The sequence below is a fragment of the Manacus candei genome, unplaced genomic scaffold (genome assembly GCF_025592945.1).
Source record: "Manacus candei isolate 608988 ecotype Guabito, Panama unplaced genomic scaffold, ASM2559294v1 h1tg000076l, whole genome shotgun sequence".
Classification (NCBI taxonomy): Eukaryota; Metazoa; Chordata; class Aves; order Passeriformes; family Pipridae; genus Manacus; species Manacus candei.
Window position 1 is genome coordinate 11,981,421 of NW_026138124.1, and position 24,937 is coordinate 12,006,357.

At 41.5% G+C, this 24,937-nt stretch overlaps 2 protein-coding genes across 2 annotated transcripts; both read right to left on the bottom strand.

The window, feature by feature from the left end:
- Positions 1-503: 503 nt before the first annotated feature.
- On the bottom strand, positions 504-7,406 carry TEKT1 (tektin 1). The gene is made up of 8 exons (XM_051809943.1): positions 7,266-7,406; positions 4,754-4,997; positions 4,257-4,422; positions 3,846-3,974; positions 3,248-3,391; positions 1,906-2,128; positions 1,147-1,343; positions 504-887 (listed from the first exon to the last, which is right to left on the bottom strand). Exons 2-8 carry the CDS (start codon positions 4,941-4,943, stop codon positions 728-730), a joined length of 1,209 nt encoding a protein of 402 aa, XP_051665903.1. The 5' UTR covers positions 4,944-4,997; positions 7,266-7,406; the 3' UTR covers positions 504-727.
- Positions 7,407-8,519: 1,113 nt separating this feature from the next.
- Positions 8,520-24,732, bottom strand: SMTNL2 (smoothelin like 2). The gene is made up of 9 exons (XM_051809940.1): positions 24,219-24,732; positions 20,491-20,578; positions 19,505-19,750; positions 18,761-18,814; positions 17,140-17,215; positions 14,983-15,153; positions 14,295-14,412; positions 12,855-13,006; positions 8,520-11,292 (listed from the first exon to the last, which is right to left on the bottom strand). Exons 1-9 carry the CDS (start codon positions 24,606-24,608, stop codon positions 11,166-11,168), a joined length of 1,422 nt encoding a protein of 473 aa, XP_051665900.1. The 5' UTR covers positions 24,609-24,732; the 3' UTR covers positions 8,520-11,165.
- Between the last annotated feature and the right edge of the window lie 205 nt (positions 24,733-24,937).

Sequence of the window (24,937 nt, forward strand, 5' to 3'; positions counted from 1 at the left end):
GCATCATTTATTCTTGCCCTTTTTTGCTTTTCCTTGTAAGAACCAAAGGAACCCTTTTCCAGCTTTAAAGGCATCTCTGGTAAAAAGAATGCCCTCCTCTTTTTTCAGCACTTCTCACTGTAGAGCTTCAAACACTTTACCATTGAAGCATCTTGTCGTTTCCATTTTATGAATAGGAAAACTGGGACATGAGGTGAGGAAGTGATTTACGCAAAGTCAGCCTTGACTTGATCTTGATTCAGATGCAGTCAGATGCATTATCTATTGAATCAGCCTACCTCCTGTTAAGTTTGACATACTGCCTAGTTCTTAGAAGCAGATGATAAGAATAAAACGTACCATGGCTAGTCCTGAGATTCACCCCTCCCACTTGCCCAGCTTTCCAGCAAAAGACTTTTGAGGAGACTCCTGCTCTAGCTTGCACAGAGCCACCTTCTGCCACCCTTCAATGGCAAAAGATACCATAGGTTACACATGAGAGAAAGAACATGGAAGAAAGGGCATTTCTTATTATTCTGGAATTCTATTGCCAAGTGGAAAATTTCCTCAGATATTCTAGAGCACAGATAGCTGTGAAACAGACAGCTGTAAGTACTAGGTCTGTTTTAATTATCTTGCACAACTAGAATCAGGACAGCACTGAGCCAAACCAATAAATTTGGAAGTTTGTAAATGAAATTTCAGCAGGAGTTGGTTCTTTGGAGCACAGTTTCCCAGTGTGATGGCTTCAGAAGTTGTTTATGTAAACAGACTCTCTCATTTGCATGCACAGCACTTCATCAATATACAGTGTATTCTCCTTGACCTTGATCTCTTCCTCCAAGGAAAGCTGTCGGCGGCTCAGACCTTTCAGCTCTGTCTCAGCCTGTGCCAGTGCATCCTTTAATCTAATAGGGAAAATACAGGCAGGCATTAGTTGAAAACACATGGATAGGGTTTTTTTCTCATGTAGGTTAAGAATTCTGAGTGAGAAAAAGAAAGATGGAAAGGGATTCACAGAGACAATATCCATGCAGCTTCCCTTTAAGTGTCCTGCCATTAAGAGAAAAGCAATTCCCAGCCTTTCAGGGAGAATAGGTGGGACCCATTGTTACTCTGATGCATTAAATTAACCACAGATTTTCTTCTTTCATCATTTCCACTTGCCTTTGAATATTTTTGGTAATCTCTTGAACTTCACTCATCAGGCTGCATTGCACTCTGTCATAACACAGTTCCACATTGGGGCGATGGCTTCTCGCTTCCAAGCGGCTTTGAGCCACTTTAGCAGGTCCTTCTTTATCAGCTATTGCTTTCTTTAAGGCTGCAATGTTCTTCTCCTGGGAGGCAGTCTCATCCATCACCTTAAAAAATCCAACAGAAGGAAGTGCTGCACACTTGTCTCTTACAATGGGTGAAATAATCATCATTTTTAATACTTATACCAAGAACAGTAACACTTATTATATTGTTCTTTTATCAAAGGATATTTTGCAAAAGTTAGCCAGGATTATGATTCCTTCATTGGAAAGCAGATGAGACTGTTCTGCATGAACCCAGAAATTTATGCTCAGCAATTAATTTTTAACACTCAGTTTTCATCTGTCCAATTTTGTGCACATTGGCCTTGATTTTATCAGTTATATCACAGTCCTGAAAGTTTTATTGGAGTCCCAGGTAACTAAAAATCACAAGGGAAATCCTGACTTATAGCAACACTTAGATTGAATGAGTGATTCTAGAAATTCATCTCTGTGGTGGTGCACACAGAGATGAGAAAATAGAATCTAAGATGACTTTATGGAGGAGGGGAAAGGAAAAGAAAAATAAAATGTGGCAAATCAGTGCAAACCGCTGGATTGAGAAAACTGGTAGATAACCCAAGCCCAGTGTTTCCACTTTTTTACTGACTGTCCCCTGACTTACCATTGCAAGAAGTGTCTCTAGCTTGTGCTTGGCATCCTTGACTTCCTTCACCCTATTTCTAAAAGCGACATTCACCATCTCACAGTGCTTGCGCATGTCATTTGCTGTCTGTGACAGGATGCCATCAATAAGTGCCCTCAGTGCCAAAGAATTGTTTCTCTGCTTGTCAGCCTTTTCAACATTTATGTTTGAGAAATCTACCCAGTCTTTAGGGCTAACAAAACTGAAAGAGATTAAAAATAAAAGGTCACCCACTGGCAGCCTCTGAGACTCCATAAATCTGTAATTATGCCACAAAACCAAGAGCAAAGCAGTCCTATTAACTGCACATCCCAGTGAGTGCCAGTTGTGCTGGGAATTCTACAGATACAAAATAAAGACCCTCCTTGTCACAAACATTTTATAATTAAGTAGACGAGAGTAGAATGAAAGCAAATTTGCTAAAGTCATAGAGCAACTTTGTTATAACTATCCTTTCCCCTGATGAAGGATTATTAAGGGGGGAAACACAGATAATAACCAATATTTCTTAGAACACCTTTCATTAGTATGGCTGTTACTGTTAATAGCAGGTAGTTATTCACACAACAAAGTCACTTATTCTCTCACACAGTATACCTATAAGACACAGTACCTGGTTGAAGCAATAGCTGGGAAGCCCAGCCCCAACTGTATCCCCAGAACTAAAGGGTCATCCATGTGCAGCTGTGGCTTGCAGGCAGGTTTTCCGAAAGTTCCTCAGAGGAGGAACTTATAAGGAGTTCCTTATTTCATTAGGTGGATATATAAAGCATATAGCAGCCAATACCACTGGTGTGGTCTGAGCTATACAGCTGTCTCACACATACTGCTTTCTTAGTATGGTTCCTCTTTTCAACCCATTTTTCTGTGGCAGCTATTTCTCCATCTAAACCATTCACACTAACTAACTCATGCAGAAGGGGCACATTTGACAGGTTAATGACTGAGTCAGAAACTGACTCCACACCTCATGTGTCCCAGTCCAGTGTTCTCCCCACTAGGACACCCTGGGAGAGGAAAGAAAGTTAGATTAGTAAGTCTCTTCTGGGTTTAAGCAACATGTGAAATTCCTCCTTAGGTAATTGTGAGCCTTAAAAGCTTTTAGTAAACTGCAGTTCACTGGGAGTATAATTACTGTGGCTTATTTCACAGACATATTACACAGATACAAAAGCGATGGACAGAAGGATAAAAACTAATTATAACAGACAGCTGGTGGACAGATAAAGTCTTTTTACACAAAATTAATCTTGCTATTACTGCAACAGCTCATATTATCTGTATAATCATCATATGTTGGTTGAACTAAAGAACTACTTACTTTCCTTCTATTTTCACTGCATTATCAGCATACATCATATCAGGAGTGTCATTTGTCAAGCGAGCACAGTAATCATCAATTGTCAGAGCTGTGAACTTGTCCTTCAGATCCATTTCTAGGTTGTATTTTGCTGAACGGTTTTGTCTAGGAGGAGAAACAACCAGACTCTAAGCCAAAGTGTGGGTACTTCCAGGTGTTCTTAACATGCATCCATACATGTATGAGGTAATTCAAATACATTTATGGAAATCTTCATGAATGAACTGTTAGTTGTGGAGTCCCAAAATCTACAGTATGAAGCTGCCTCCCTATAAATTGATGGTATGATTCTCATTGGAATGAAAGGCACAGGACTGGATCATGAGAAGACCAAGGATCATGTGCAAGTACTCTGAGTTCTAACAAACAGAACCTCTCACCATTACTGATTCAGTGGTATGAATTAGGACTGACCTCCTGCAACTGTTTAGCATTGAAGGTAACTTTGGACTTGTGCTCAGCCTGACTCTACAACTTCACAGGATTATGACTGTCTTACTTCTCAGCTAATCAGTGTTCTGTTATGCTCTTTGCTCTGTTATGCTCTTTGCCTCTGCACCTGATTTGCTCATTGGTTTGTTCCAATGTATGTCCCAGCAAAGCAATAATCCCCTGGAGGACTTCAGCTTCCTTCACCAGTTCCTGTTCCACTTCATCATGCACCAAGTCAATTCCAACTCGCCTCTGCCTAAATGAAAAGAGTAAAAGCCATCAGCCACATTGCTCAAATGCCTGCAGCTAACAGACGATGAAGCCCAGCTTTACAAATCAAGTTTTTCCTTGCCACATGGTAAGACATGCTATATCTTAATGGCTTTGATTCTCAGTGTTTTAACACCTAAATCAGACTATGACTTCACTGCAAAGAGAGACGGGCCCTTAGTTTGTATCCTTTTTTATTATTTGTTAAAGGTTCGTTATCTAGATTTTTTCTTCTCTCCTTGAATGCTTTTCTTCTTAATCATCTCACCTGTACAGGAGACACTTTTGGGCAATGACAAGTGGCTCTTTGCAGCTCTCCAAAGCTCTCTCCAGCCTATTCTTGAAAGTCAACAGTAACTCTGTCTCATGAACAATTTGTTCTAGCTTGTTATCTAGTTCTTGCTTCCAGAATTTTATTTCTTCCCGTCTCTGTTCTGCAGAATTAAAATTGCAAACATGTATTATATGCCAGAGGACTGTAGTTCAGATCTTAGATATGGCTAAAAATAGACTTATTCCACAGTGGAGTACATATAGTGCTGTGGGCTGCCATGTGGAAACAGTTTTGCAACCCTGCATTAAGAGGCTTTTGTTATAAAGAATCTACCTCAAAATATATTTTTTAAATATTTTTAATTTTTCCATGAGATCAGGGAGCATGACATTGACATATATTCCTACTCATTATCAGCTAATTTTCTAAGTCCATCTTAAATGTATAGCTCAAATAGCACATCTTGACCCTTGCAGAACACATGGGATTACCTATTTTCTTGTTGACATCACTTTGGGTTTTCTGAGTTGTCTTTTCTATTTCATCCACCAGCCGCCAACTCTCAGCTATCATGCACTCTGACCTGGATTTCTGGGACTCTGTACTGACACGCTGCATCATGTTTGCGGTAGCCCATTCTGAGGGATGGAATTTAGATGGATCTTGCAACAGTCTGGCCATTGTTATTCGGAAAGTTTCTGGATATAATGCAGGTCAGTTCTTGGAATGTGGAACCTGAAAACAGCAATAGCATTATATATTTGGCTGCAGAAGCAGGAAGAGAAGACAGGTCCATCGGGATGAGAAATATTCTTGCTCCTTTTATCTGCAAAATGACACAGATATGAAAAGAATAGATTTCTTGCTCAAGGCTCCCCAAGGCTTTACTGATGTGTAGGCGAAAGAGTTTGAAGTGGGAGAATGAAGAAACAGAAGAATTTGTGAATGGAAACTAGGAGGAAAGAAGTGGAACTGAAAGGAAAAGATGGACTGTCTGCAATAGGAATGAGAAGGGAAAGGAGACCTGTGAAAGAGGATGGAATTACTAAACAAGCAATCACAGAAAATAGAAAAAAAAAGAACAAATATAAAAGATAAATAGTCTCCCACAGGTTGGAGAAGTAAATACCTTTCAAGATTATGGTGGAGAGATGGATGAAATCTAGACTGTAAAAAGAAATGTAATCATAGAATCATTAAGGTTGGAAAAGACTTCTAAGATCATGGAGTCCATCTGTTAACCCAGCACCACCATGTTCACCACTAAACCACATCCCCAAGAGCCAAACCCATGGCCTTTGAACACATCCAGGCATGGTGATTCCAGCACTTCCCTGGCCAGCTTGTTCCAATGCCTGACGAGGTGATTTTTTTCTAATGATTATTTGGGAGGGGCAGGGGGAAGAGAAATAAAAACAGGACCTGAAAAGCTGGAGGAAATTCAGCAGGCAAATGAGGAAATGGAAAAGCCCAGAAAGGGCTAAAGCAGAACAAAGAACCAAGCGTACTGGGAACACTTGTTTAATGTAGGGTGAAACCCATGCCCTGAATTTATGAAAAACAGTTTGATTATCAATTTTCCTATTCTTGCACTATGCTCATCCAGTGTTCCTGGGACTGCTCCTCACCCCAAATGCACACAGCTACTCCTCAGCAACAGACAGCTTTGCCCACCCTCCAGCACAGGTACCCTTCAACAACCCCTTTCTCCTTCACACACCTCTTGACTGATTCTGCTCTCAAGTCCAAACCCTGGCCAAGTGCCACATCTTCAGTTCCCCTTCACTGGATCCAGCCTCAATCTCCTCAGCTGCAGCACATTTTCTATTTAAATGTGCAACTAAATATTGCAGGACGTTGCTCGACCAGCACAGAAGGTAAACAAATGCTGCTGTGGGAACTACACCCGCCCTGCTCCCAGGCTGCAGCACTGGCCAGAGGAGACGCAGCACACACGACCCACTGGGGCTTCATTTCACCTACTGCCTGTTAAGATCTGTCTGGAAAAAAACCCCTGTTCTCTGTACATTAATTTGAGATAGTTCCCAGAGCTGCGGGCAGTAATTTTGGATTGTTTTATTACAGAAATGCAGAAAGATTGTGAAAGCAAATGAGAGGTGTGTTAAATGTCTAGCTATCTAAAATGTCAGTCATAAAATATTCTTAGTAGTATGCTCCATCTTTGTGGCAACTATATTCTTGCCTAGAAGAAAAGATACTGAGAGGCAGACAGAAGAGATGAAGGAGATAAAGAGGATGACATCAGATGAAATTTCCAACGACTTCAGTACATCTGAACTCAAAGCTAGTTTGAACAGAGGTTTATTTTGGCTTGTGTGAGTCACAGAGGATGGATCAGGCTGCATATTAGTCATCTTCCACAAAATGTTATTATCTGTGTTCCCAGTAACATTCCAAGGCTTTTAGAAATACTAGCAAATTCCAGAGGGATGACTAAATGATTCAGAATGAACTGAAATGCTAAGATATCTGAATGGCCGTTAAGAACAATGAATGTCACGGTTCTGGGAACGGTGCTCAGTCACCTTGAAAGCTGTGGAACTCCCAAGAGATGGTTCTCCACATTACTGTGACACTGCCGTTTTGTTCTGAACACCCAGTATCTGATGCTGTCCTGCCCCAGTTTGCAGCAACACCGTGACAAAGTAATTAAAGTAACCAAGCCTAAATTACCTGAGATTACCTCAATTGGTTGGAGCACGGTGCTAATAACACCAAGGTTGTGGGCTTGATCCCTGTACACGCCATTCACTTAAAAAAGTTAGACCCGATGATTAACGTGGGTCCCTTCCAACTCAGAATATACTGATTCTATGATTCTATAAAGCTGTTCTTCATTGTCAGCTACCGGAAAGGATTATTTTCTTTTCAACTCTTAATATAAAATTTACATTATTATTATTTCCTTTTCATCTGTTAATATGAAACTTACAACTGATTTTACAATATGAATTATACGACATAAGAAAGCTCTAGTTTTACCTCAGATGGTTTTCTGGGGTTAAATCACCGTCGACATCGAAAACCTCCACCGACTTTACAGGGGGAGAAAAACGGCCCCGCGGCCGCCCCGGCTGCGTGAACGGACAGTCCCGACCCCGCCCCCGCCGCGAGCCGGCCCCGCCCCCGCCGCGAGCCGGCCCCGCCCCCGCCGCGAGCCGGCCCCGGCCCCGGCTCCGCCGCGAGCCGGGCCCCCATGAACAAAGGCTGTTCAGCCTGGAGAAGGCTCGGGGAGAGCTTTCTGCAGCCTTTCAGTACCTAAAAGGGACTTATAAGAAAGATGGGGACAAACTTTTCAGGAGGGCCTGTAGCGATAGGACAAAGGTCTCAATGGTTTAAAACTAAAAGAGAGTTGATTTAGACTAGTTATAAGGAAGAATTTTTTTACCATGAGAGTGGCAAAACACTGGCACAGGTGGTCCAGAGAGGTGGTGGCTGCCCCATCCCTGGAAACATTCAAGATCAGTTTGGATGGGGCTCTGAGCAACATGATCAGGCTGAAGATTATAAAATCATAGAATGGTCTGGATTGGATGTCCCTGCTTATTGTAGGGGCAGACTTGGACTAGATGACCACCACAGTGATCAGTTCCTTCCAGCCCAAACTATTCTATGACCCTAAGTTAACTTGACTGAGGCTTTATCTAGACACAGAGCTATTTTAACATAACTGAAAGTGGCTTTTAAATGCACCTGATGCAAAGCAATCCCATCTTTTATTCTGGACATTTTAAAACTATCCCTGTAAACCAGGCCACGTTTAAATTAATGACACACGTTGAAACTTGTAGGCTAGTTTTAGAACTAATTGCATGTATGCAGGAGTTTGAACATATGTTTAAACATTTTATTGCAAGTGTCGCACAAAGGGAAAAGTGATGAAAGGCATCCATCCAATTATTATACTTTCAAAGAGGAGGACTTTCCTGCTGTGGGAAGCTGTACGCAAACATAATCTTAAAAAGTAGATGATGCCTCTGCTGACATTATCTTGAAAATATTGCACAGAACAAACTAATCTAGCCTTTAAAAGCAGGATCAAGTTGCCAATAAACAACCTTAGACACTTTTAGATACAGTGCAGAAACACTAGAAAAGCTAAGGAATAGTCCATTTGTGTAAAATATATATTATGCCAACTTATTCTCTTTATCACTCGTGCTAAACACGTTTCCTGTCATATATACATACATGCTCTCTGCATTTTTTTAAATAATAAAAATACTGAAAAATCCATTGGGGCATACATTATATACTTTAATTTCAATTTAATCATACAATCAAGTAGTCGAGGTTATTCATATAGATCAGATCTCTTAATGCACAAAGCTGTAAGTTTTTCTAAAATTACGTCATAGCACTATCTCCCTCATCTTCTTACACATGAAACACTAACAGTTAAACTCAGCTTACAGTTTTCCACTTTCCTGCAATCAGTTTGCTGGGAAGTACCAGGTATCTTTACCATCACCTCTTTGAAGTGGGAAGACTTTAGAAAACCTGTACAAAGACCTTCCGGGTAGCTGTGAAAACAAGCTAAATTACAGAAAGGGTGTAAATTCACCCTGGTGAATTGGCAATAATTTTACTGTCTAAAACTTCCTTTATATAATTACATGCTACTAGGCCTAAATTGGCCAAGCACTTACCTGTGACTTTAGCACTCATATCACACAGTAAAATCATCCATGCCCTGGGACTGTGAAGAAATGCGATGTATAAAGCCAGTATTGCCCCTCTTGTGGTAGCTATGATGGAACTTGGCTCTGCTAGTCAATAAAAAGTATTCTGCTGTGAGAACGTAAATAGGTGTATTGCGGGTGACAGCCATGGACAGATTTCTCATCATGCTTAATCCAAACTTCTCCAAACCATAAGTACAGTGTGTTTAGCCTTACAGGGCATTTGGTAGAGCTCCAGGTGCACACTCACTCCTCAGAATTATGACTGTTCAAGACAAAGTAAAAAACTGAAGACAATGGCAATTACATGACTAATATGAACAGCCCACCCAATCTCTGTCCACTTTCATGAATGCTGTGAGATTTACAATACCAAGGATCCTGCTAATTTGATTAAGTATCTTTCAGATCCTTATATTACTAAGTGTATTTAAGTCTCTCAAACAGTTGCCACAGTGTCACAGCAACAGCATAGCTACACTTTAAACAGAACCTGATGATACACACCTTGAGCAGATAACTTATACTTTGCCTTAATACACTTTTGGTGGTTTTGTTGTTGTTGTTGTTTCCTAAGACTGCTAATAAAATGGTTGCTTCATTCATGGTTTCTGAAGTAAACTTGACTAGAAAGGGAGACTGAACAAAAACCATATTCCAAATGCAACTGAACTTCTGTACTTTTTAAAACTGAAATTCAGAGCATCATGAATAGAACTAAAATCTTCTAAGCAAAAGCTCTCTGTTGTTTTCACTGATTGGTTATCTGTCACTTCATTCTAAAGCGATGCAACAAATCTGAAGAGCGCTTGACATATTTTATTATAAATGGTCATCAATACAGAACCAAAGTAATCTTTATAAATATCTACAAAAAGCACAAGTGCAGGTTAAAAAACATTCTCTAGCATGAGCAGAGGGCTTCTGGTTTTCAGTTTTTACTTTTTATGAGCCTGTTTTTAGGGAAGAAATAATTTTAAAAGGCTTTTTTAAAGTATGCTTTCTTTGTGGTTTTGATTTTAACATTCACTGTGAAAACAAGGCTCTGTTGATTTATCAAAAAGAAAGCCACAAAGAGGGATACACAATCCTTTTGTCTAGTAAATCTGGAATAATCGAACTGTATTGTGGTTTCAATGCTAATGTAACTGAAAACTGAAAGTAGTGCAAGGCATTTCAAGACACTGATATCTTTCATACCTTTTTGGTGTATTGTCTGTCTACCTCTGGGTCAGCATGAGGACCGAACAAGTTGTAAAGAGTTCACTCCCATCCACACTGGAGAGCTGCTTTCCTCCAGAGTCCATGTCTAAGCACACTACAGCCTTGTTTCTATTCCAACTGTTCAGAGAGGTTTGTACCTTGCCAGCTCCCACCTATCCTGTAATCATAAATTATGCAAGCACACAATCTCATATACAGAGCAGCTATTGCCATTCTTCATGATCAAGAAATTAATCCAGGAATGCCAGTAGAGGCTTTAACATGCCTCTAAGCAAATCATTTTAGATGTGCGCATTACAGACAAACGCTGGTGTGCAACTTGGTAGTTATTTGTCACCGCAGGCAGCAGACCAGAGGTTTTGTTCTCTTTATGTTTTAAGAGAACAAAACAATGCCTGTTTGATCTCTGTGCGTGTGTGCTGGGGCAGAGGGGCAGGGTCGCAGGAGAGACAATATTGCCCTAGTGGTTGAGTACTGTAAGTTATTATTTGCTAAACAGAATATTCCTTGTCCATCTGCTATTTCTTTCGTACTATGCTCAACAGAGAAATGGAAGTGAAGGTGCTATCTTCTGGAGTTTTACCTGCATTTTTAAGAGGAAACACCTTCATAGCAGAGTTACTTGTCACTGCATAAAACTGTGTCCCCAACCTTACAGAGATAGGAGCAGCAAATCAGCTTCCTGTGATCTTTAATCATAAAAGTATTAAAAATCCAACCTACTACAGCACCAAAATGACAGCATTTGCCTTTGTCTATGTTTTTTTGTCTTTTTCAAACCTATTTCCATACATGGTGATGTGATCGACACTTCAAGGCACTGCTCAGCAACACTTCAGTCAGCCAGCCACACAGCTGAATGTAAGCAAAGGGACAGTAAAAAGCAAGAAATAACACTGTGCTCCACTTGCAAAATGTCATTCTTCCCATTAGCATACTGTACTTGACCCTTCTGGCTGGAGAGGTGTCGATGCTTTTATTCAAAATGTCGTAGGTGGCTGTAGAGAGACTGGACATAGGTGAAGACACACATTGGGTCTGGCTTGTGACCCATCATCAGCATGTCATCCACTTCTATCAGACGGTCACAATGAGCCATTTTCCTGTAGTAATAATAAACCAGATACAGCAAATCAAGAGTTAAATACGAGGCCTGTAGCTGCTTCCAAGATTCATTTGCTGCTCTGATTTGAGCATCACTGAAACATTTAAGAAACGCTGAGGATTATCAGCAGCCTTTCATTTCACAGTGAAATGAGCAAGGTCAGGTTGGAGATTGTTATTTTTGTGAGCATGGAATGTTCCTGTTCTTTCCCTCTCTTCTTCTATACTGGGATCTGATCTGAAGCCCGTGTACGAGTTGGTTTTTTTTTTTTCACTGACTACCATTCACATTCCTGATATCTCTACCATGTAGCCCAATTTCACATTAGTCTGCCCATGTCTCAGCTTCTGGTTAATATATAGCAAGTTCCAAAAGAATGGAAAAACACAGGAAGAGATGAGATGTGCCAGTTAAGGCCCACGTGGCTGTGAATTGTTTGTTCTCCACCACCTCTTTATCTTAAAGATGTGAGTGACTAGGACATCCCTCTCAGATGCTTAGGTTGGAGAGCAGAAGCCTGACTGAATCTGGACCAGCAGAAAGGAACAGATTTAGACCTGCAGAGGCCTAAATGAAAAATCACAAAGGTGGGAAGCAGTTTGATCAGCAGAGTTCATACTGGGCTGAACAGCAATAACTGAGAGAACAGGCTTTTCTGGCACTGGAAGAAAACAGTTTAAAGGCAATCAAAGCTATAAATAGTAATTTCTTTAGATACTTCTCACCTAATGTTTCTTATGTTGTGTGCATGTTGTCTTCTGTTCTCCCCTAAACTTACCGTTATACATACATTGAGGTAGAACACTACAGTTTACATTTAAGACTTCTAGAGTTTTACTTTAGAGATCACTTTCAACTCACTGACAAGCAATAAAATTTTTTGATAAATATACATATATGTGTGCATATAAAAAACCTTGTAATTCCTAAATTAACTCCTTTGCTAAAGGCTGTAATAAGGAGAAACAACATTATGCTAAGAATTTTGAAAGCTTTTTTCTGAATGGTAAATAGCAAATCCAGTTCTGTAAGTTACCGCATCAGCCACGTATTCTCACTGCCTGTTAGTATTTGGAAAAAACGTACCAAACCCAGCTGTATACAGATGTTCTTACTCTAAGACTCATGTTGATACTAGCTCAAGAAAGTTACTATTTCTGACTGACAAGTTAGCACTCAATGACTTTAACAAACAAGTTATCATTTGATGCTATACAGTATCAAAAAGAAACAGGACAATGTGTCTGAGGGTATTAGCTCTGTCCCTTTTCAGAAGTGCGGTCACCTGGTCAAGATATTGAGAAGCTCTCAGCCTTGATCTCTACCTACCCCGAATTCAACCTTCATTCTTGTTCAACCAAAGTAATGCATAGAGGTGAAGTCTCCCACACATTCTATGTTTCTTCTGTGCATTTCTCTATCCTTTTTGGCATGACACATGCAAGCTACTGATATAGGTTCTACAAGAACAGTAATTAAACTCTTCACTGCTGCCCAGTGCTGCCCACTGCATTAGACTTGAACTGGAAGCATTTCACAGAGAGTTAATGTGGTACTCACTCAGCCATGGTGAAGGCCAGCTCAAAGTTCTGCTTGCGATTAGCTGGGTCAAGCTTATTATAATCAAAAGCTTCAGGAAAGAAAGAATGCACAAGAGCGCAGAATGCCATCCCATCATTCCAGCTTGAGGAGAAGTTCTGGAGATCAATGTGCTGTCATGATGAAAAAACCAAACATGTTAATATTGCACGGGGGAACAAATAAGAGCAGCTGCTTCTGCTCAGTGCCATTTTCTATTCTTCTCTCCCACTAACAAAAGCAACACAGTACAGGCTTTATATTTTTCATCCCTATCCACTGCATTATTGGTATTCTGGGAAAAAAAAACAGAGCACTTAGCAATGAAAGCCTTTTGCCTGAAATATCCAGATGCAAAGCAGACACACAGTCAAGGTCCCTGATTCAAAGCCCACTGAAAATACTGTGAAGAATGTTGTCAACATCAGTGAGCTCTGGAGCAGGCCCAGTGCACCAGGATTTATAACTGAAGAACAGTTCATTTTGTGGCTGTGAATAACGCTAGACAAGGACTATGCTTGCTTGCTTTGCCCAATTCAATGCCTGTTTACACATGAATAGGCAGAAATATGGGAAGAATTACGCCTACTGCAAAAACTGATTCTTAAAACAAATTCTTATTGTTACTTTCAATTGCCACAGTGAAAAGAAACATATTTGTGCTCGTCTCATGCTGCTTTCCCATCATAAAACCGAAGCCCCAGCTTTTCTGGTAAGCAATTAACAGTAATTTTCATTAGTTCTGCTTATGTATAGTATAATGTACAGTTCAGCAATAATTATGCAACCTTTTATAGTAATGTTGAAGAACATACTACGCACACAAATAAACCTAGAAAAAAAATCTATTTCACCTGGAAATTGCTTTGGCAATTGCAGTTTAAGGCCAAGTAAAATGAATAAAATCTCAACCGTTGTATTATTTTAGTTACACTGACGTTACCTCATAAAAATTTGCTCATGGTGTGATTCAAACTCAACCATTTACTACAAATTCCCTTATTTACTAGTAATAGAGAGTACTTTGGTCAGCTGTATAGCAAAATGGCCATAGTCTCCATATACTGGCAAAATGTTATACAGAACTTTCCATATATAATGAGAACGCAAAAATCACAGCCTGCAACTAAGAAAAAAAAAAGTGTGAGTGTATACTGACGTCTATGTCCATAAGCACAAAAATGTAGGCTTTCAGAAAAACACTAATGCATTGCTTTAATAGACATACAGAATCTCACTCATGCAATCACTGCCTTGAGGTGCTGCCCATGCAAACCACGTTTGCGTTATCCAAGCAAAAATGGATGACCCTGAGGAAGTTAACTCATTGTGTAACATATTTTACGTTCACTTTTTGAGTATATGTTTTTGGCAAATTCTTCTGAAAAAAAGAGAGAGCTGAAAGCGCTGGCATATCTTCACCTTGTATCCTATGGTTTTTGAGCGACACCAGTCTAACAGAATTTGTTTAATGCTGCTAGCGCTGGCAACCCCAAAACTCAGCGACCTCTTCAGCTTAGCTCTGGATTCTCCTTTTCCTCTGAAAATTAACAGAGACCAGAATAAGTTACATTCTAGAAAAACTTAAACCTACTTGTCAGGAACATCTATGCAACCTTGCCCAGGTCAGCCCCTGTTCAGGTGATATTTGAGAAACATGTTGATGAAACTTCAACTTGTTGTTCCTGCAAGAAAAACTAATTTTTATTTCACTAAAGCCAAGATTCCAGGCCCTCTTCTATTTAAATCATACTCCCATCATGATGCATAAAGAAGAGTCCATACTTCTGGTCCTCGATGAATGGCAACAGAAGTCACTATAGTCCCAGCCTCTTTATAATGACGGAGAAGGCAGCTGTCACAGAACTCTTTCCTGAAAAAAGGCACCTGCTTCTTCAGCTGAACAACTCCAAAGCCAGAGGAATCTGTAGCTGTGAATTTCCAGAGCTCAGTCTGTGAAGTCAGCGAAGCTTTATGTGACCTTGTATTGTCCCTTAGCTCAAAATCCTACATTGAGAGAGTCCTCCCACCCAGCTGTACTCTGCTGGTATTACTCAACAAATCAGTTTCCCATTAACAAACCATTCTAGAGACAAGGAGTGTGACGTACTTTGCATCATTACGTTCAAATTTCTCAAGAAGTGCTTTCCTGGCCTGAGTTCCTGAAGTCCGTGGGAGCGTCTGAGACCGCACCAGTTCCCGTCTCCTTTCAACTGGGCGATGCACAGTGGGAGGAGAGGAGCGAGAGCTGGGGGTCACTTCACAATAACCATCAGCGGCACTGGAGAAACAGAACATGAAAAGGATGTGGCTAAACAAAAGAGTAACTCTCTGCAGTGCCAGGAGTCAGCACAAAGGTTCAACTACTGCCCACTCTAAACTTCCCAAAAGAGTCATTTCAAGAGGACCTGAATGAGTCAAAAGCGTTTTTAATAAAAGTAAAATTTTTATTGACACACAACAGCTCTTAAGTATAGAAGATTCTGAGGTACTATTACAAATAAGACACAGCTGGACAAGTCACAAGCACCTTGTACTACTGAGCAGAACAACAATTAAAACAGCTTTAGGAAAAAAGAGAAAAAGAAAAGAAAAATAGAAGTTGTGGCCACACAGGAGCACTTAATCCCTTTAATTTCCAACTGGAAATTTCCTGAAGAGTAAGTCACATTTTAAAAATGGAACTTGAAGGGTAAATCAGTTTTGAAATTTTTACTTATAGTGCAAGAATTCTAAGCTCATGTCACTGTTGCTTCACTGACTGCAAACCAGTAATTTCATCGAGAAATATAGGATTATATTCTAATTAATTTGAGCCCTAAACTGCTTCATCAGCATTAACAAAGTAAGTCACACATCCCACTTGGAAATGTTCCCTATGACAGAGACGAGGAAACAGGCAAAGAGCAAAGACATCAGTGTCACTAGTTAATTTCTGATACAGATTGAGGTCAGAGATGACACCAAGTTCTCTTGCGTGCTCAGCATATGATTCAGATATGGAAGTGCTGATTTTGGAACCACCTCAAAAGAAATGTAATGCCTAATTTGGGATTTTTTTCAAGGTAGATGCAAGCCCAATTGAAAAGATTTAAACTGGTTGCTCTTCCATTTTTCTCTATGGATAATTTGCATGCTGAGGGTGCCTGGATATGCCAGGAGTAATTGTGATACCATGTAATCCTATACTAAGCAACTGCAACTCTGAATTAATCAGGAATGTGTAGTAGTCCTCAGCAAGGCACTTATCTACAAATTAAACTCTAGGCTAGTCAAACCAAGGATATTTGATGGCAGTCATATGTTGGTTTCCAAAATTAAGTCCAATGTACAAATTTCTACACAGCTGAGTATTTTTAAAAGTGTTTTCGAAGGACCTGACAACTTCTTCCTCCAAACAAAAATCCACTACTGGCAGGCACTGAGAGTCTTCCTGATTAAGACTGTGACAATGTGGAAATCCACAATTAGGTCTACTTGAAACTGCTCTACAAAATTTTATCCTTTCTCATCTCTGTTCCACTTAGCCCACAGGAAAGCTCACAGCCTTTGACAGGCTTATAATACAGCACCCGGAACTCATCTGTTCTTCAGTACACTGGTGGGGCAGCCTGAAGAAGCCCCCTAAAGAAAAGAGCCAAAAGTGCTAAGGCTATGCAGTGCTGTGATCATGGGCGAGATGTTGATGTACAGCCTACCGGATGTGTCGTGAAAAGAAAGGTGTTAGGATTAACCAAGATACGGGTCTGATAGAGGAATCAAAGGCACAAAAGGGCAAGTTGTGCAACAGATTTAGGGGGAATGAATGGTCCTGAACCTAGACATACAGGATCATATATACAGCAGGTTGATGATTTTCCATGAGAAGTATGATCAATAGATACACCTGCTATGTTTCACCTGAGAAGACTCAGGGTATGTACACAAGTGCTGCTGTGTTGAATGAAAACTATTATGTACATCAGTAGGATGGTTTTAGTACAGATAGTGTGATTATTCCAGTAGTCATTGATCGGTTATTCCCTGAAAGTAGAAGAGTGGTTAAGAGGAATATGCCTGTTTACATGTTGATGGACATAGTACACACATTAAAACTATTACCTAGGTTAATGTAGGACAATGGGGCAAGTACGTTAATGTACAATTATACTTCTAATGGTTAAATACAGCATCTGGGACTAACCTGTTCTCCAAGCCAGCGGAACACCTGTCCCTTGAGACTATATTGACCACAACGGCCTAACGAAATGTCATGAGAAATACGTACGTTTCACCAGTTTTGGTTCCACTCTGTATCCCATAGCTCACAGCTGAGACAGATTTAGTGACAGAAGTGGCATTCTCTATATAAAAGCAGAAGAGACAAGATGCATTATGGCAGAAACTTCCCTTGTGTGCTTTCAAATAATTTCCTGATAGATACACACACATTGATTTTTACTCACCACACTGAAAAGCTGCAGGCCTCTAACTTCCATATGAACTAATAAGCTGGGGAGGGGTTTTCCCCAGGGGTTCAATTTCTCTGTAAATTGTTGTACTGCAGTGCAGGTAGTGTAAACATACCAGAAAGGACCGTGAGAGGATGCCTTTGATAAAACCGCACTGGGAAGGTCAGATCATTTCAGGGCCCTGGGCAGAACTCAGAGGAGGGCATGGATGTTTCAGTTAAAAGGAGAGATGCTACAGCTCACCTTGCAAAAGTCATTCTGGCAGACATAGGGAGTTCTGGGGAGTCTGACATAATTGAGAGCATAATTTAAATGACCTAATTTCTACCAGGAAACATTTTAGTCTGTAAGGTAGAACAGATTCAAAAGTTGTAAAGGTAGCTTAAAAACAACTTTGCATCTTCCTCCCTCCACCTCTGAGCTTCTACCTTTTGTACTTTGCCACTTAGAGCCCAGCTCCGGACTCCAGCTGTACCCTACAAATGCAGAAAAATGGAGTGTCTTCCCCGGTTTTACACACTGAAGCCAAAAATTTGTTGCATAAGCTAGCAATTTATTTCTTTAAGGCTCCTTCTATACACAAAGAAGAAGGACTGGCATCTTAGAAGCAATCCAGCCTGATCACTGTCCAAATTACTCTCTGGAAAAGCTGAACTCTCCCCACTTCTTACAGAAGGGATCCAGATCAACTACATTTCTCATGTAAAACACACTGGTAAATGCCAGCACATAGACGTGACAAATTCATGACCACTAACAATTGCCAGATATTTATGCAAATTTTAAACGCTTTAAGATAGGGAGACTGTGATGCCTATTCTGGACGGGCTACATCTTTTGTTAAATAAACCAACACTTGAGACCACTGTGAAATGCCATCACATTGTGCAGACAGTAACAGTTCAGTGACATCAATCAGAAGTACTTTTGGATAGAGCTCAACTCATCTACTTCAACTGAAATCAGAAATTCTTAAGGCATTATGTCCTTTGACACATTCATATTACAAAGGAGACTACTCAATTCTATCCTGCTCAAAGGAATTTGCTTCAATATGGGCACACTGTTTTCCAACTGCCTTTACCTTGTGTACAGTCAGTTTTCAACTGATCAGCTCAAATCCTGACTGCACAAACTGTCTGTCTGCCACACTTTTCTCGTACCTATGGTTTCCAGTGCAGAGATTGTCTAACAGTACCCATGTACATCCACATACAAATAAGGATGAGTACCCCTCACTTCTAACTGACTGAGAATCTGACACAGTGGAACAAGTTTTCATGATTCCATGAGTCTGCACACAGACTTGTCAGCAATTTTAATATTACCATGCACCTACTAATCAGAACTACATGCTAAGATCTCGAACCCCCAGACAAAGAGCATGGAATCCCTCTCAATTTGTGTTGCATAAGGGTATATTGATAGAACACTCACCTCCAGTGGCAGATGAGTCCACTGTTCTCACCGTAACTGAATTCCAGTCCTTCACTGTATCAGCAGAAAAAAAAGACAAAGGAAAGTTTTGCTACATTCTCAGCTTTAATAAGATAAAAGTTAAAAGAACAATCTGCAAATAATCCCTATCTCTTGCTGGCAACTCTATCTGGTTTCCCTCTGTAATTTCTGACCCACATAAATAGTCCAATTTCTAAGTGTCACAGCTAAAGGATGATTGACTTCAATATGTTGGTTTTTTTTAAAACCCTCAATTTAGGTATAAATGAGATTCTGCAGTCACTCTGACTTGTGTATATGTGTCAGACTGCTGTCAGTCATTTCTTCCTCCAAGTGACTATTGGAACCTGTTAGCCAAATAAATATCTGCCTAACTTCTCAAGGGACCTCAGGTCTCAAAGCACTAAAAGTGTAAATTTCATCAAAATAGCTGGGCATGTTGAAGAGATTCTGTAACTTACTGAATTTAGTAACTGGGCTAGAAGATAGGCTTCACTAAGAACTCAAATATATTAGGCAGTAAAAATTCTCAGCAGATGCGACATTAGAGCCTAAAGCTCCAGCTAGGACCCACAATATTCCAAACTGGAGTGTCTCACAATGGGATACATAGCCATAGAAGCAAGGTTTCAGAATTACCACTAGGTCACAGGACAATACTCACAGCATCAGTTGAAGTAAGGAAATGGGATGCACCTTCAGCAAGTTATTTTTGTCTCTTACCTGGCTGGTTGGAAGTTTTCACTGCCATTGCATTTTTGCTCTTGCTCTGTCCCAGCAGGCCAGCAGATGCATTAGTTGTTCCTGTTGAACAGATGTTTTCTCCTGAAAACTTCTCAGATGTCCTGGTTACTGCAGTAACGGGAAGGTGAGGCATCTGTAGGGTGACTGCAGGGGCATGGGCTTCAGGGGAAGAGGAGTCTGACATCTGAAAAGAGGTCAGTTCATGGCAGACTTTCGCCTGACTTCCTGAATAAAAAAAAAAAGGAGAGACGAAGTAAATTTGTTTGTAGATTTGTAACAAGTTACAAACCGATTTCCATGCAACAACTTTATTCTACAAGTCCTTGAAATTATCCCACCTTGTTCTCCCTGTGGAACATTGTACCACTTATGCTGCAGAAACAACCCTAGTGCAAGGGATCCTTGCAGTGATCGTACTTGTTCTACATGAATCTCAGCAGGAACAATGTCTTTAGATCATTAATACACAAGTATCTGCATTTGGTAAGCTACTCCTGTTCCTCTGTGCAGCTCTCACTCCCCATCTCCTGGCCTGGGTTAGGAGGCAGCATGTTTATTCTTTTCATGGTTTTATGAAACACTGTATAACTCAGTTTTCTCTAAAATGCAGACAGTAAGTCCTTCCTCAACTGAAAGATGATGGAAGCGGACAGGTAATTTGCGAGATGTTTTGGGATGCAAAGCTACAATGGCACCCAGAATAGCAAGCCTTACTACCACTAGTGTCCAACATAATGTGACAGTAATAGCCTCTAGTTCATGAAACACTAGTGCATGTTTAACAATTAAGTTAAAGTTTAAAAATTAAACTCCTAATTAGGAAATAAAGTATTGGTGCCACAGGACAATATCCATGCTGAAACCATAGTGGATTCTAACACTCCCAACATGTGAGACCTGCTCTACGCCTGCCAGAATCAGGTATTTTACAAGTAGTGCTACATCATTTCATGCCCTGTTCCTACCTGATGAAGACCGATATCCATTTTCAATGATGGAAGAACTAAAAACTCTTCTAAACTCGGGTTTGTGGTGGTCATCCAGGTCCACACTCTGTCAGAACAGACAACAGACATGACAGCTAAATTTCAAACAGCAGCAAAAGTGAGAAGAATATCTAGAAACATCTGCCAAGAACAGGCCTTCCTTGTGTCAGTGACTACAATACAAGAAGGGAACAATTACCTAACCCCAAGAGTCAAGGCTGCAAATGGAGCACTGGCAATGCAGGACTTGTATTAGTCTTGGCACACTTGTCCTCACAGACCCCATGTACCTACAAGGTGTTATCTTTTGATAGATAAAGGTATCACCATCCACTGTGAAGATGATAAACAGAAGACTCTGCACAATAATGGAGAAAATGACTGAGATTGCAGGAAACAATGCTCTGCAATTTTTTTCCATTTGCTGCAGAAAAAAAGTACATTATGAAAAGACATTGTAAAAACAATACATAAAGTAAATACAATCCTAGAACTTTACAGCTGTATTATAATCTGTAACTTCTGTAACGATACCTTTTTTCTGAAAAAAGCATCAATTTTCCCAATAACATCTGCCAGTATAATTCCAGAAAACTCAGCCAAGAATTTTTTTTGGTGGTTTGGTATGAGGTTTTTTAGTGGTTTTGTTTGTTTGTTTGGGGGAGGCATGCAAAACACCGTGAGGAAATATGTGATTTTTTTGGCTGCAGTAACTAAAGAAACAAGAAACTGCTTCACAGACACATGATTACTTCAGTTAAAAAAACGTAGTTCCCAAGAAGCAGCATCTACAAGCAAGAACACATAAATTATATCATTAATAATGTTCATTATGTCTACCCAGGTCATCACGTCTCATGCAGTTACTCCCAGGCTGACTAACTGTTGGGTGCCATCAGGTCATCACAGAGAGATACCAATGGGTAATACTTGATTCGACCTTCATAAGGTGTTCATAGTCAGCTATTCATCGCTCTGCTGCTGTGACCAATGCAGGCAGATTCACTGCCAGCAGTCTGTCCTCATTGTACAGAAACTCTTCTGACAGTATTAAAACAGAACACCCTTACAGTATTTTCAGTCCTCCCTGTTAACAAAGGCACCATGTTCAACCACAAAAACTATGGAAATATCATAAGTTTAAAGCTCTGCCAAAATACAAAATCTGATCAACAAAAAAAAAAAAAAAAAAAATCAAACCTCTTCTTTTCTAAATTCTCAGTAGTGCAGCTATGGCTCCAGGATCCCAGTCTGAAATTAATTCTTCAAACATCCCTTATTTTCCACATTTGTGAAAGCAACTCTCAGATTCAGGCCTGGTTAGAGAGTCAAATTAAGGTTTGGTATCAAAATAACAGAAAGACTCATCTCCAAATCAGAGTGGTTAATGGCCATTTAAAATTCCACCTAAACCAGCATTTAGACTGTTGTATAGCAGCTTTCAAGGACACCATAGTAGAAATTGCCCAGATTAGAATTAAAAGGATATTTGTGTCCTTACTTCTGAACTATGCTTGGAACTCCCTGGATTCACTTTTTTTTAAACTAAATTACTTTGAAAAATAATCTAGTAATATTAGAAAATAATGTTTCAGACACTGAAGATACTCAGAATCTCTGGTATCCAATTAATGCTGCATCAACCACACAGTAAAAAGGAATTCGACCAATAAATCTTTTCAGAAGCAGAAGACACATTTGATTTGCTACTATTCCCAGGTCAGTATTACTTGCTTCTTATATCTCATACTTACAGAAGTATTTTCTAAGACTAGAGGTGTCACCAATTTTATCACAGGTATTTGTTTATCTTGAAACATGGAAATATCTGGAAATATGGAAACATACATAGTGCCATTTATGGTACTCTGTTTCAAATGCTTTGATCATATAACCAGAAACTGCAAGCAACTGAAGGAACACTGTTCATTACAGAGAATCTGGGTGACCAAGAGCAAGCGACCAAGGCTTGCTCTTTCACCAATTCAGCACAGCCACATCAGAGCCTGATCCACAAAATTACATTTTCACTGCACGCGTTTGGCTTGTATGGCTCTAGCTGCACCTCCCGTAGGTCTCAGTACTGACATTCCCTCTCGGTCAGCTATGCCAGCTTGGGAACTTCTCCAACCTAAATTGTTGGGAGGGCACTGAAGAACCGTCAGTACTTAAGTGATTTTCCCTGAACTCTCAAAGCAAAACAGGAAGGTTCCAATCCAAACAGAACCTCAGACTGTGCTTTAAGGCAGACTGATACTCGAAGCTGGACATTGCCGTAACACTGATGGAAGACTTTTCACAGACTGTGAAAACCGACACACTGCAATGCAGACAGTGGTGATGGAGCAGGTGGAATGGTGTGAGGGGCCACAATCCCTTGTCCCTTTCATGTCATTCAGCTCACTTCTGTTCCTTGAAATACAAACAAGGATGTGGATGGCTCCACGGAACAAAAAGTTGTAGGTGTGCTGCTTACCTTTGTCACATGGGGCAAAAGGCTGCATTTGCTACAATTATGTTGGAACAACGTATCAAGCAGCAGCTTTACCTTTTCAATTGCCCAGATGTGGGAAACCCTATGCCCGCATTTGTAAGTCAATAGGAATTAACAGGGCTGGAATGCAATACAGACTCTGCTTGTTCCTACCAAGTTTAGTGAATTTAATTTCCAAGCTTTTCGTTTTCAACCCCAAGCCTAGATAGTCCACAGACCATTTTTTTTAAGCTTCAGCAGTCTTAAAAACTCCTTAAGACATGGTTTAATCAAGATTACATAAAATAGGCTGTCATCTGTGAAAGCCAAGATTCTAGTACTCCAGTTTTATGTGACTCAATCACAATGTACCGTTTGGCTGCCCCCTCCTGGCATCAAGGATTGCATAGGAGCTCTCAACTCTTCCCGCAGAGACAGACACATAGAAAAAGTATGACATAAAACATTTCAGTACCAGATGAGCTTCCCACTAAGTGGCATTTCTATGCCCCAAGTTACAATGCTCCACTACACCGGAGGAAGTTTTATCACTGGCAGGAATGTGTATGTTTGTGCAAGTTTAGGTCATGGAGACCATGACAGTTTGTGTGAGGCTGCCAGGGACAAGCTGCAGCAGTCTGGGACAATGGCTGTAAAACAAAACTGTCTCACTGCAGGATGCTGCTTTAGGATGCACGGCTGCCGGGGCTGCCTCGCTCAGTGCACACCCCTTCAGAGGCACAGATGTAACCCCAGGAGGCAGCGGTGGAAGGAGGGAGAATGGGTGGGGGCACAGCCTTGTTCACGTTACTGCTTGCTATATGCTATTGTGCTTTGTGAGCTCGCCAACTGGCAAACTGCATTGCTGGCACACAGATCCCTCTGAATCGAGTCCAGAAAGGATACGCAAATATTCACGTACATATGTATACTGACAGGTGAGTCTGCCCCATCTTCTCTTCTTACTTCTAACCACATTGAACTGACAGGTTACTACCACTCTAACCAAGATCCCAGTTTGGCCAAACTGTGCCACAATCAGGTAAGTCTCCATATGGTATCACGGCCAAGACCATTTCCCAGAGCACCTCCCAAAATCCCACTGACACTGCACTGCAAAAGAGGAACCCTGTGTCCCTAAAGGCTCTCCCGTGCCAATGCAGAATCTGGCATGATCCGTGTACCCTCTTGGCCCTCCCTTCCTCCCGCCGCCTCCTTGGCAGTGACCACTTACTTGGCTCCGGCCAGGGACCGCTGGCTTGGCATGGCTGGCCGAACCCTGCCCCGGAGAGCCGGCCCCCGCGGCCTGGGGGCTCTCCACCGCCTCGTCCGCCCACTCCTGCGGCAGCCCCGCCGACCGACCCAGGGCCTCCACCTGCCGAGACAGGCGCTCCAGCTGCGCCCGCAGGCGCCGGTTCTCCTGCTGCAGCTCCGAGACCGTGTGTGCCAGGGGGCTGGCGAGGCGCAGCACCTCCTCCACCTGCCGCCCTACCCCCTGCTTGAACAGCTGGATGTCCACATGGATCTCCCGGACAGCGCCCCGCAGCGTGTCCTCGTAGCGCTCCAGGGCGTCGCAGACGGTCTGCGCCTCCCGGCCGTTCGGATCCTCGCTCTCGCCGGCCATGGTGTCCGCCGGCTGCGCGGCCAGGGAGGCGGGGGGACTCGGCACCCGCGGGCGCTCGGGAACCGCCGGCGTCACACGCCCGCTCTTCTCCCCACTCGTCGCCGCCGCCGCCTCTCTTCCCCCCGTGCCTCTCGGTGGCCCCAAGCCCGGCCCTACGCCCGGCCCCCTCCGCGGCCCCGGCAGGAGGAGCTCCGAGGGGCACAGGACGCGCCCGGCGGCGGCCGCGGGCGGGACGGCTGCCTCGCTCAGCGCTCACCCGCTCAGACAGGCAGATGTAACTTCAGGAGGCAACCGTGGAAGAAGGAGGGAGAAGGGGGCACGGGCTTGTT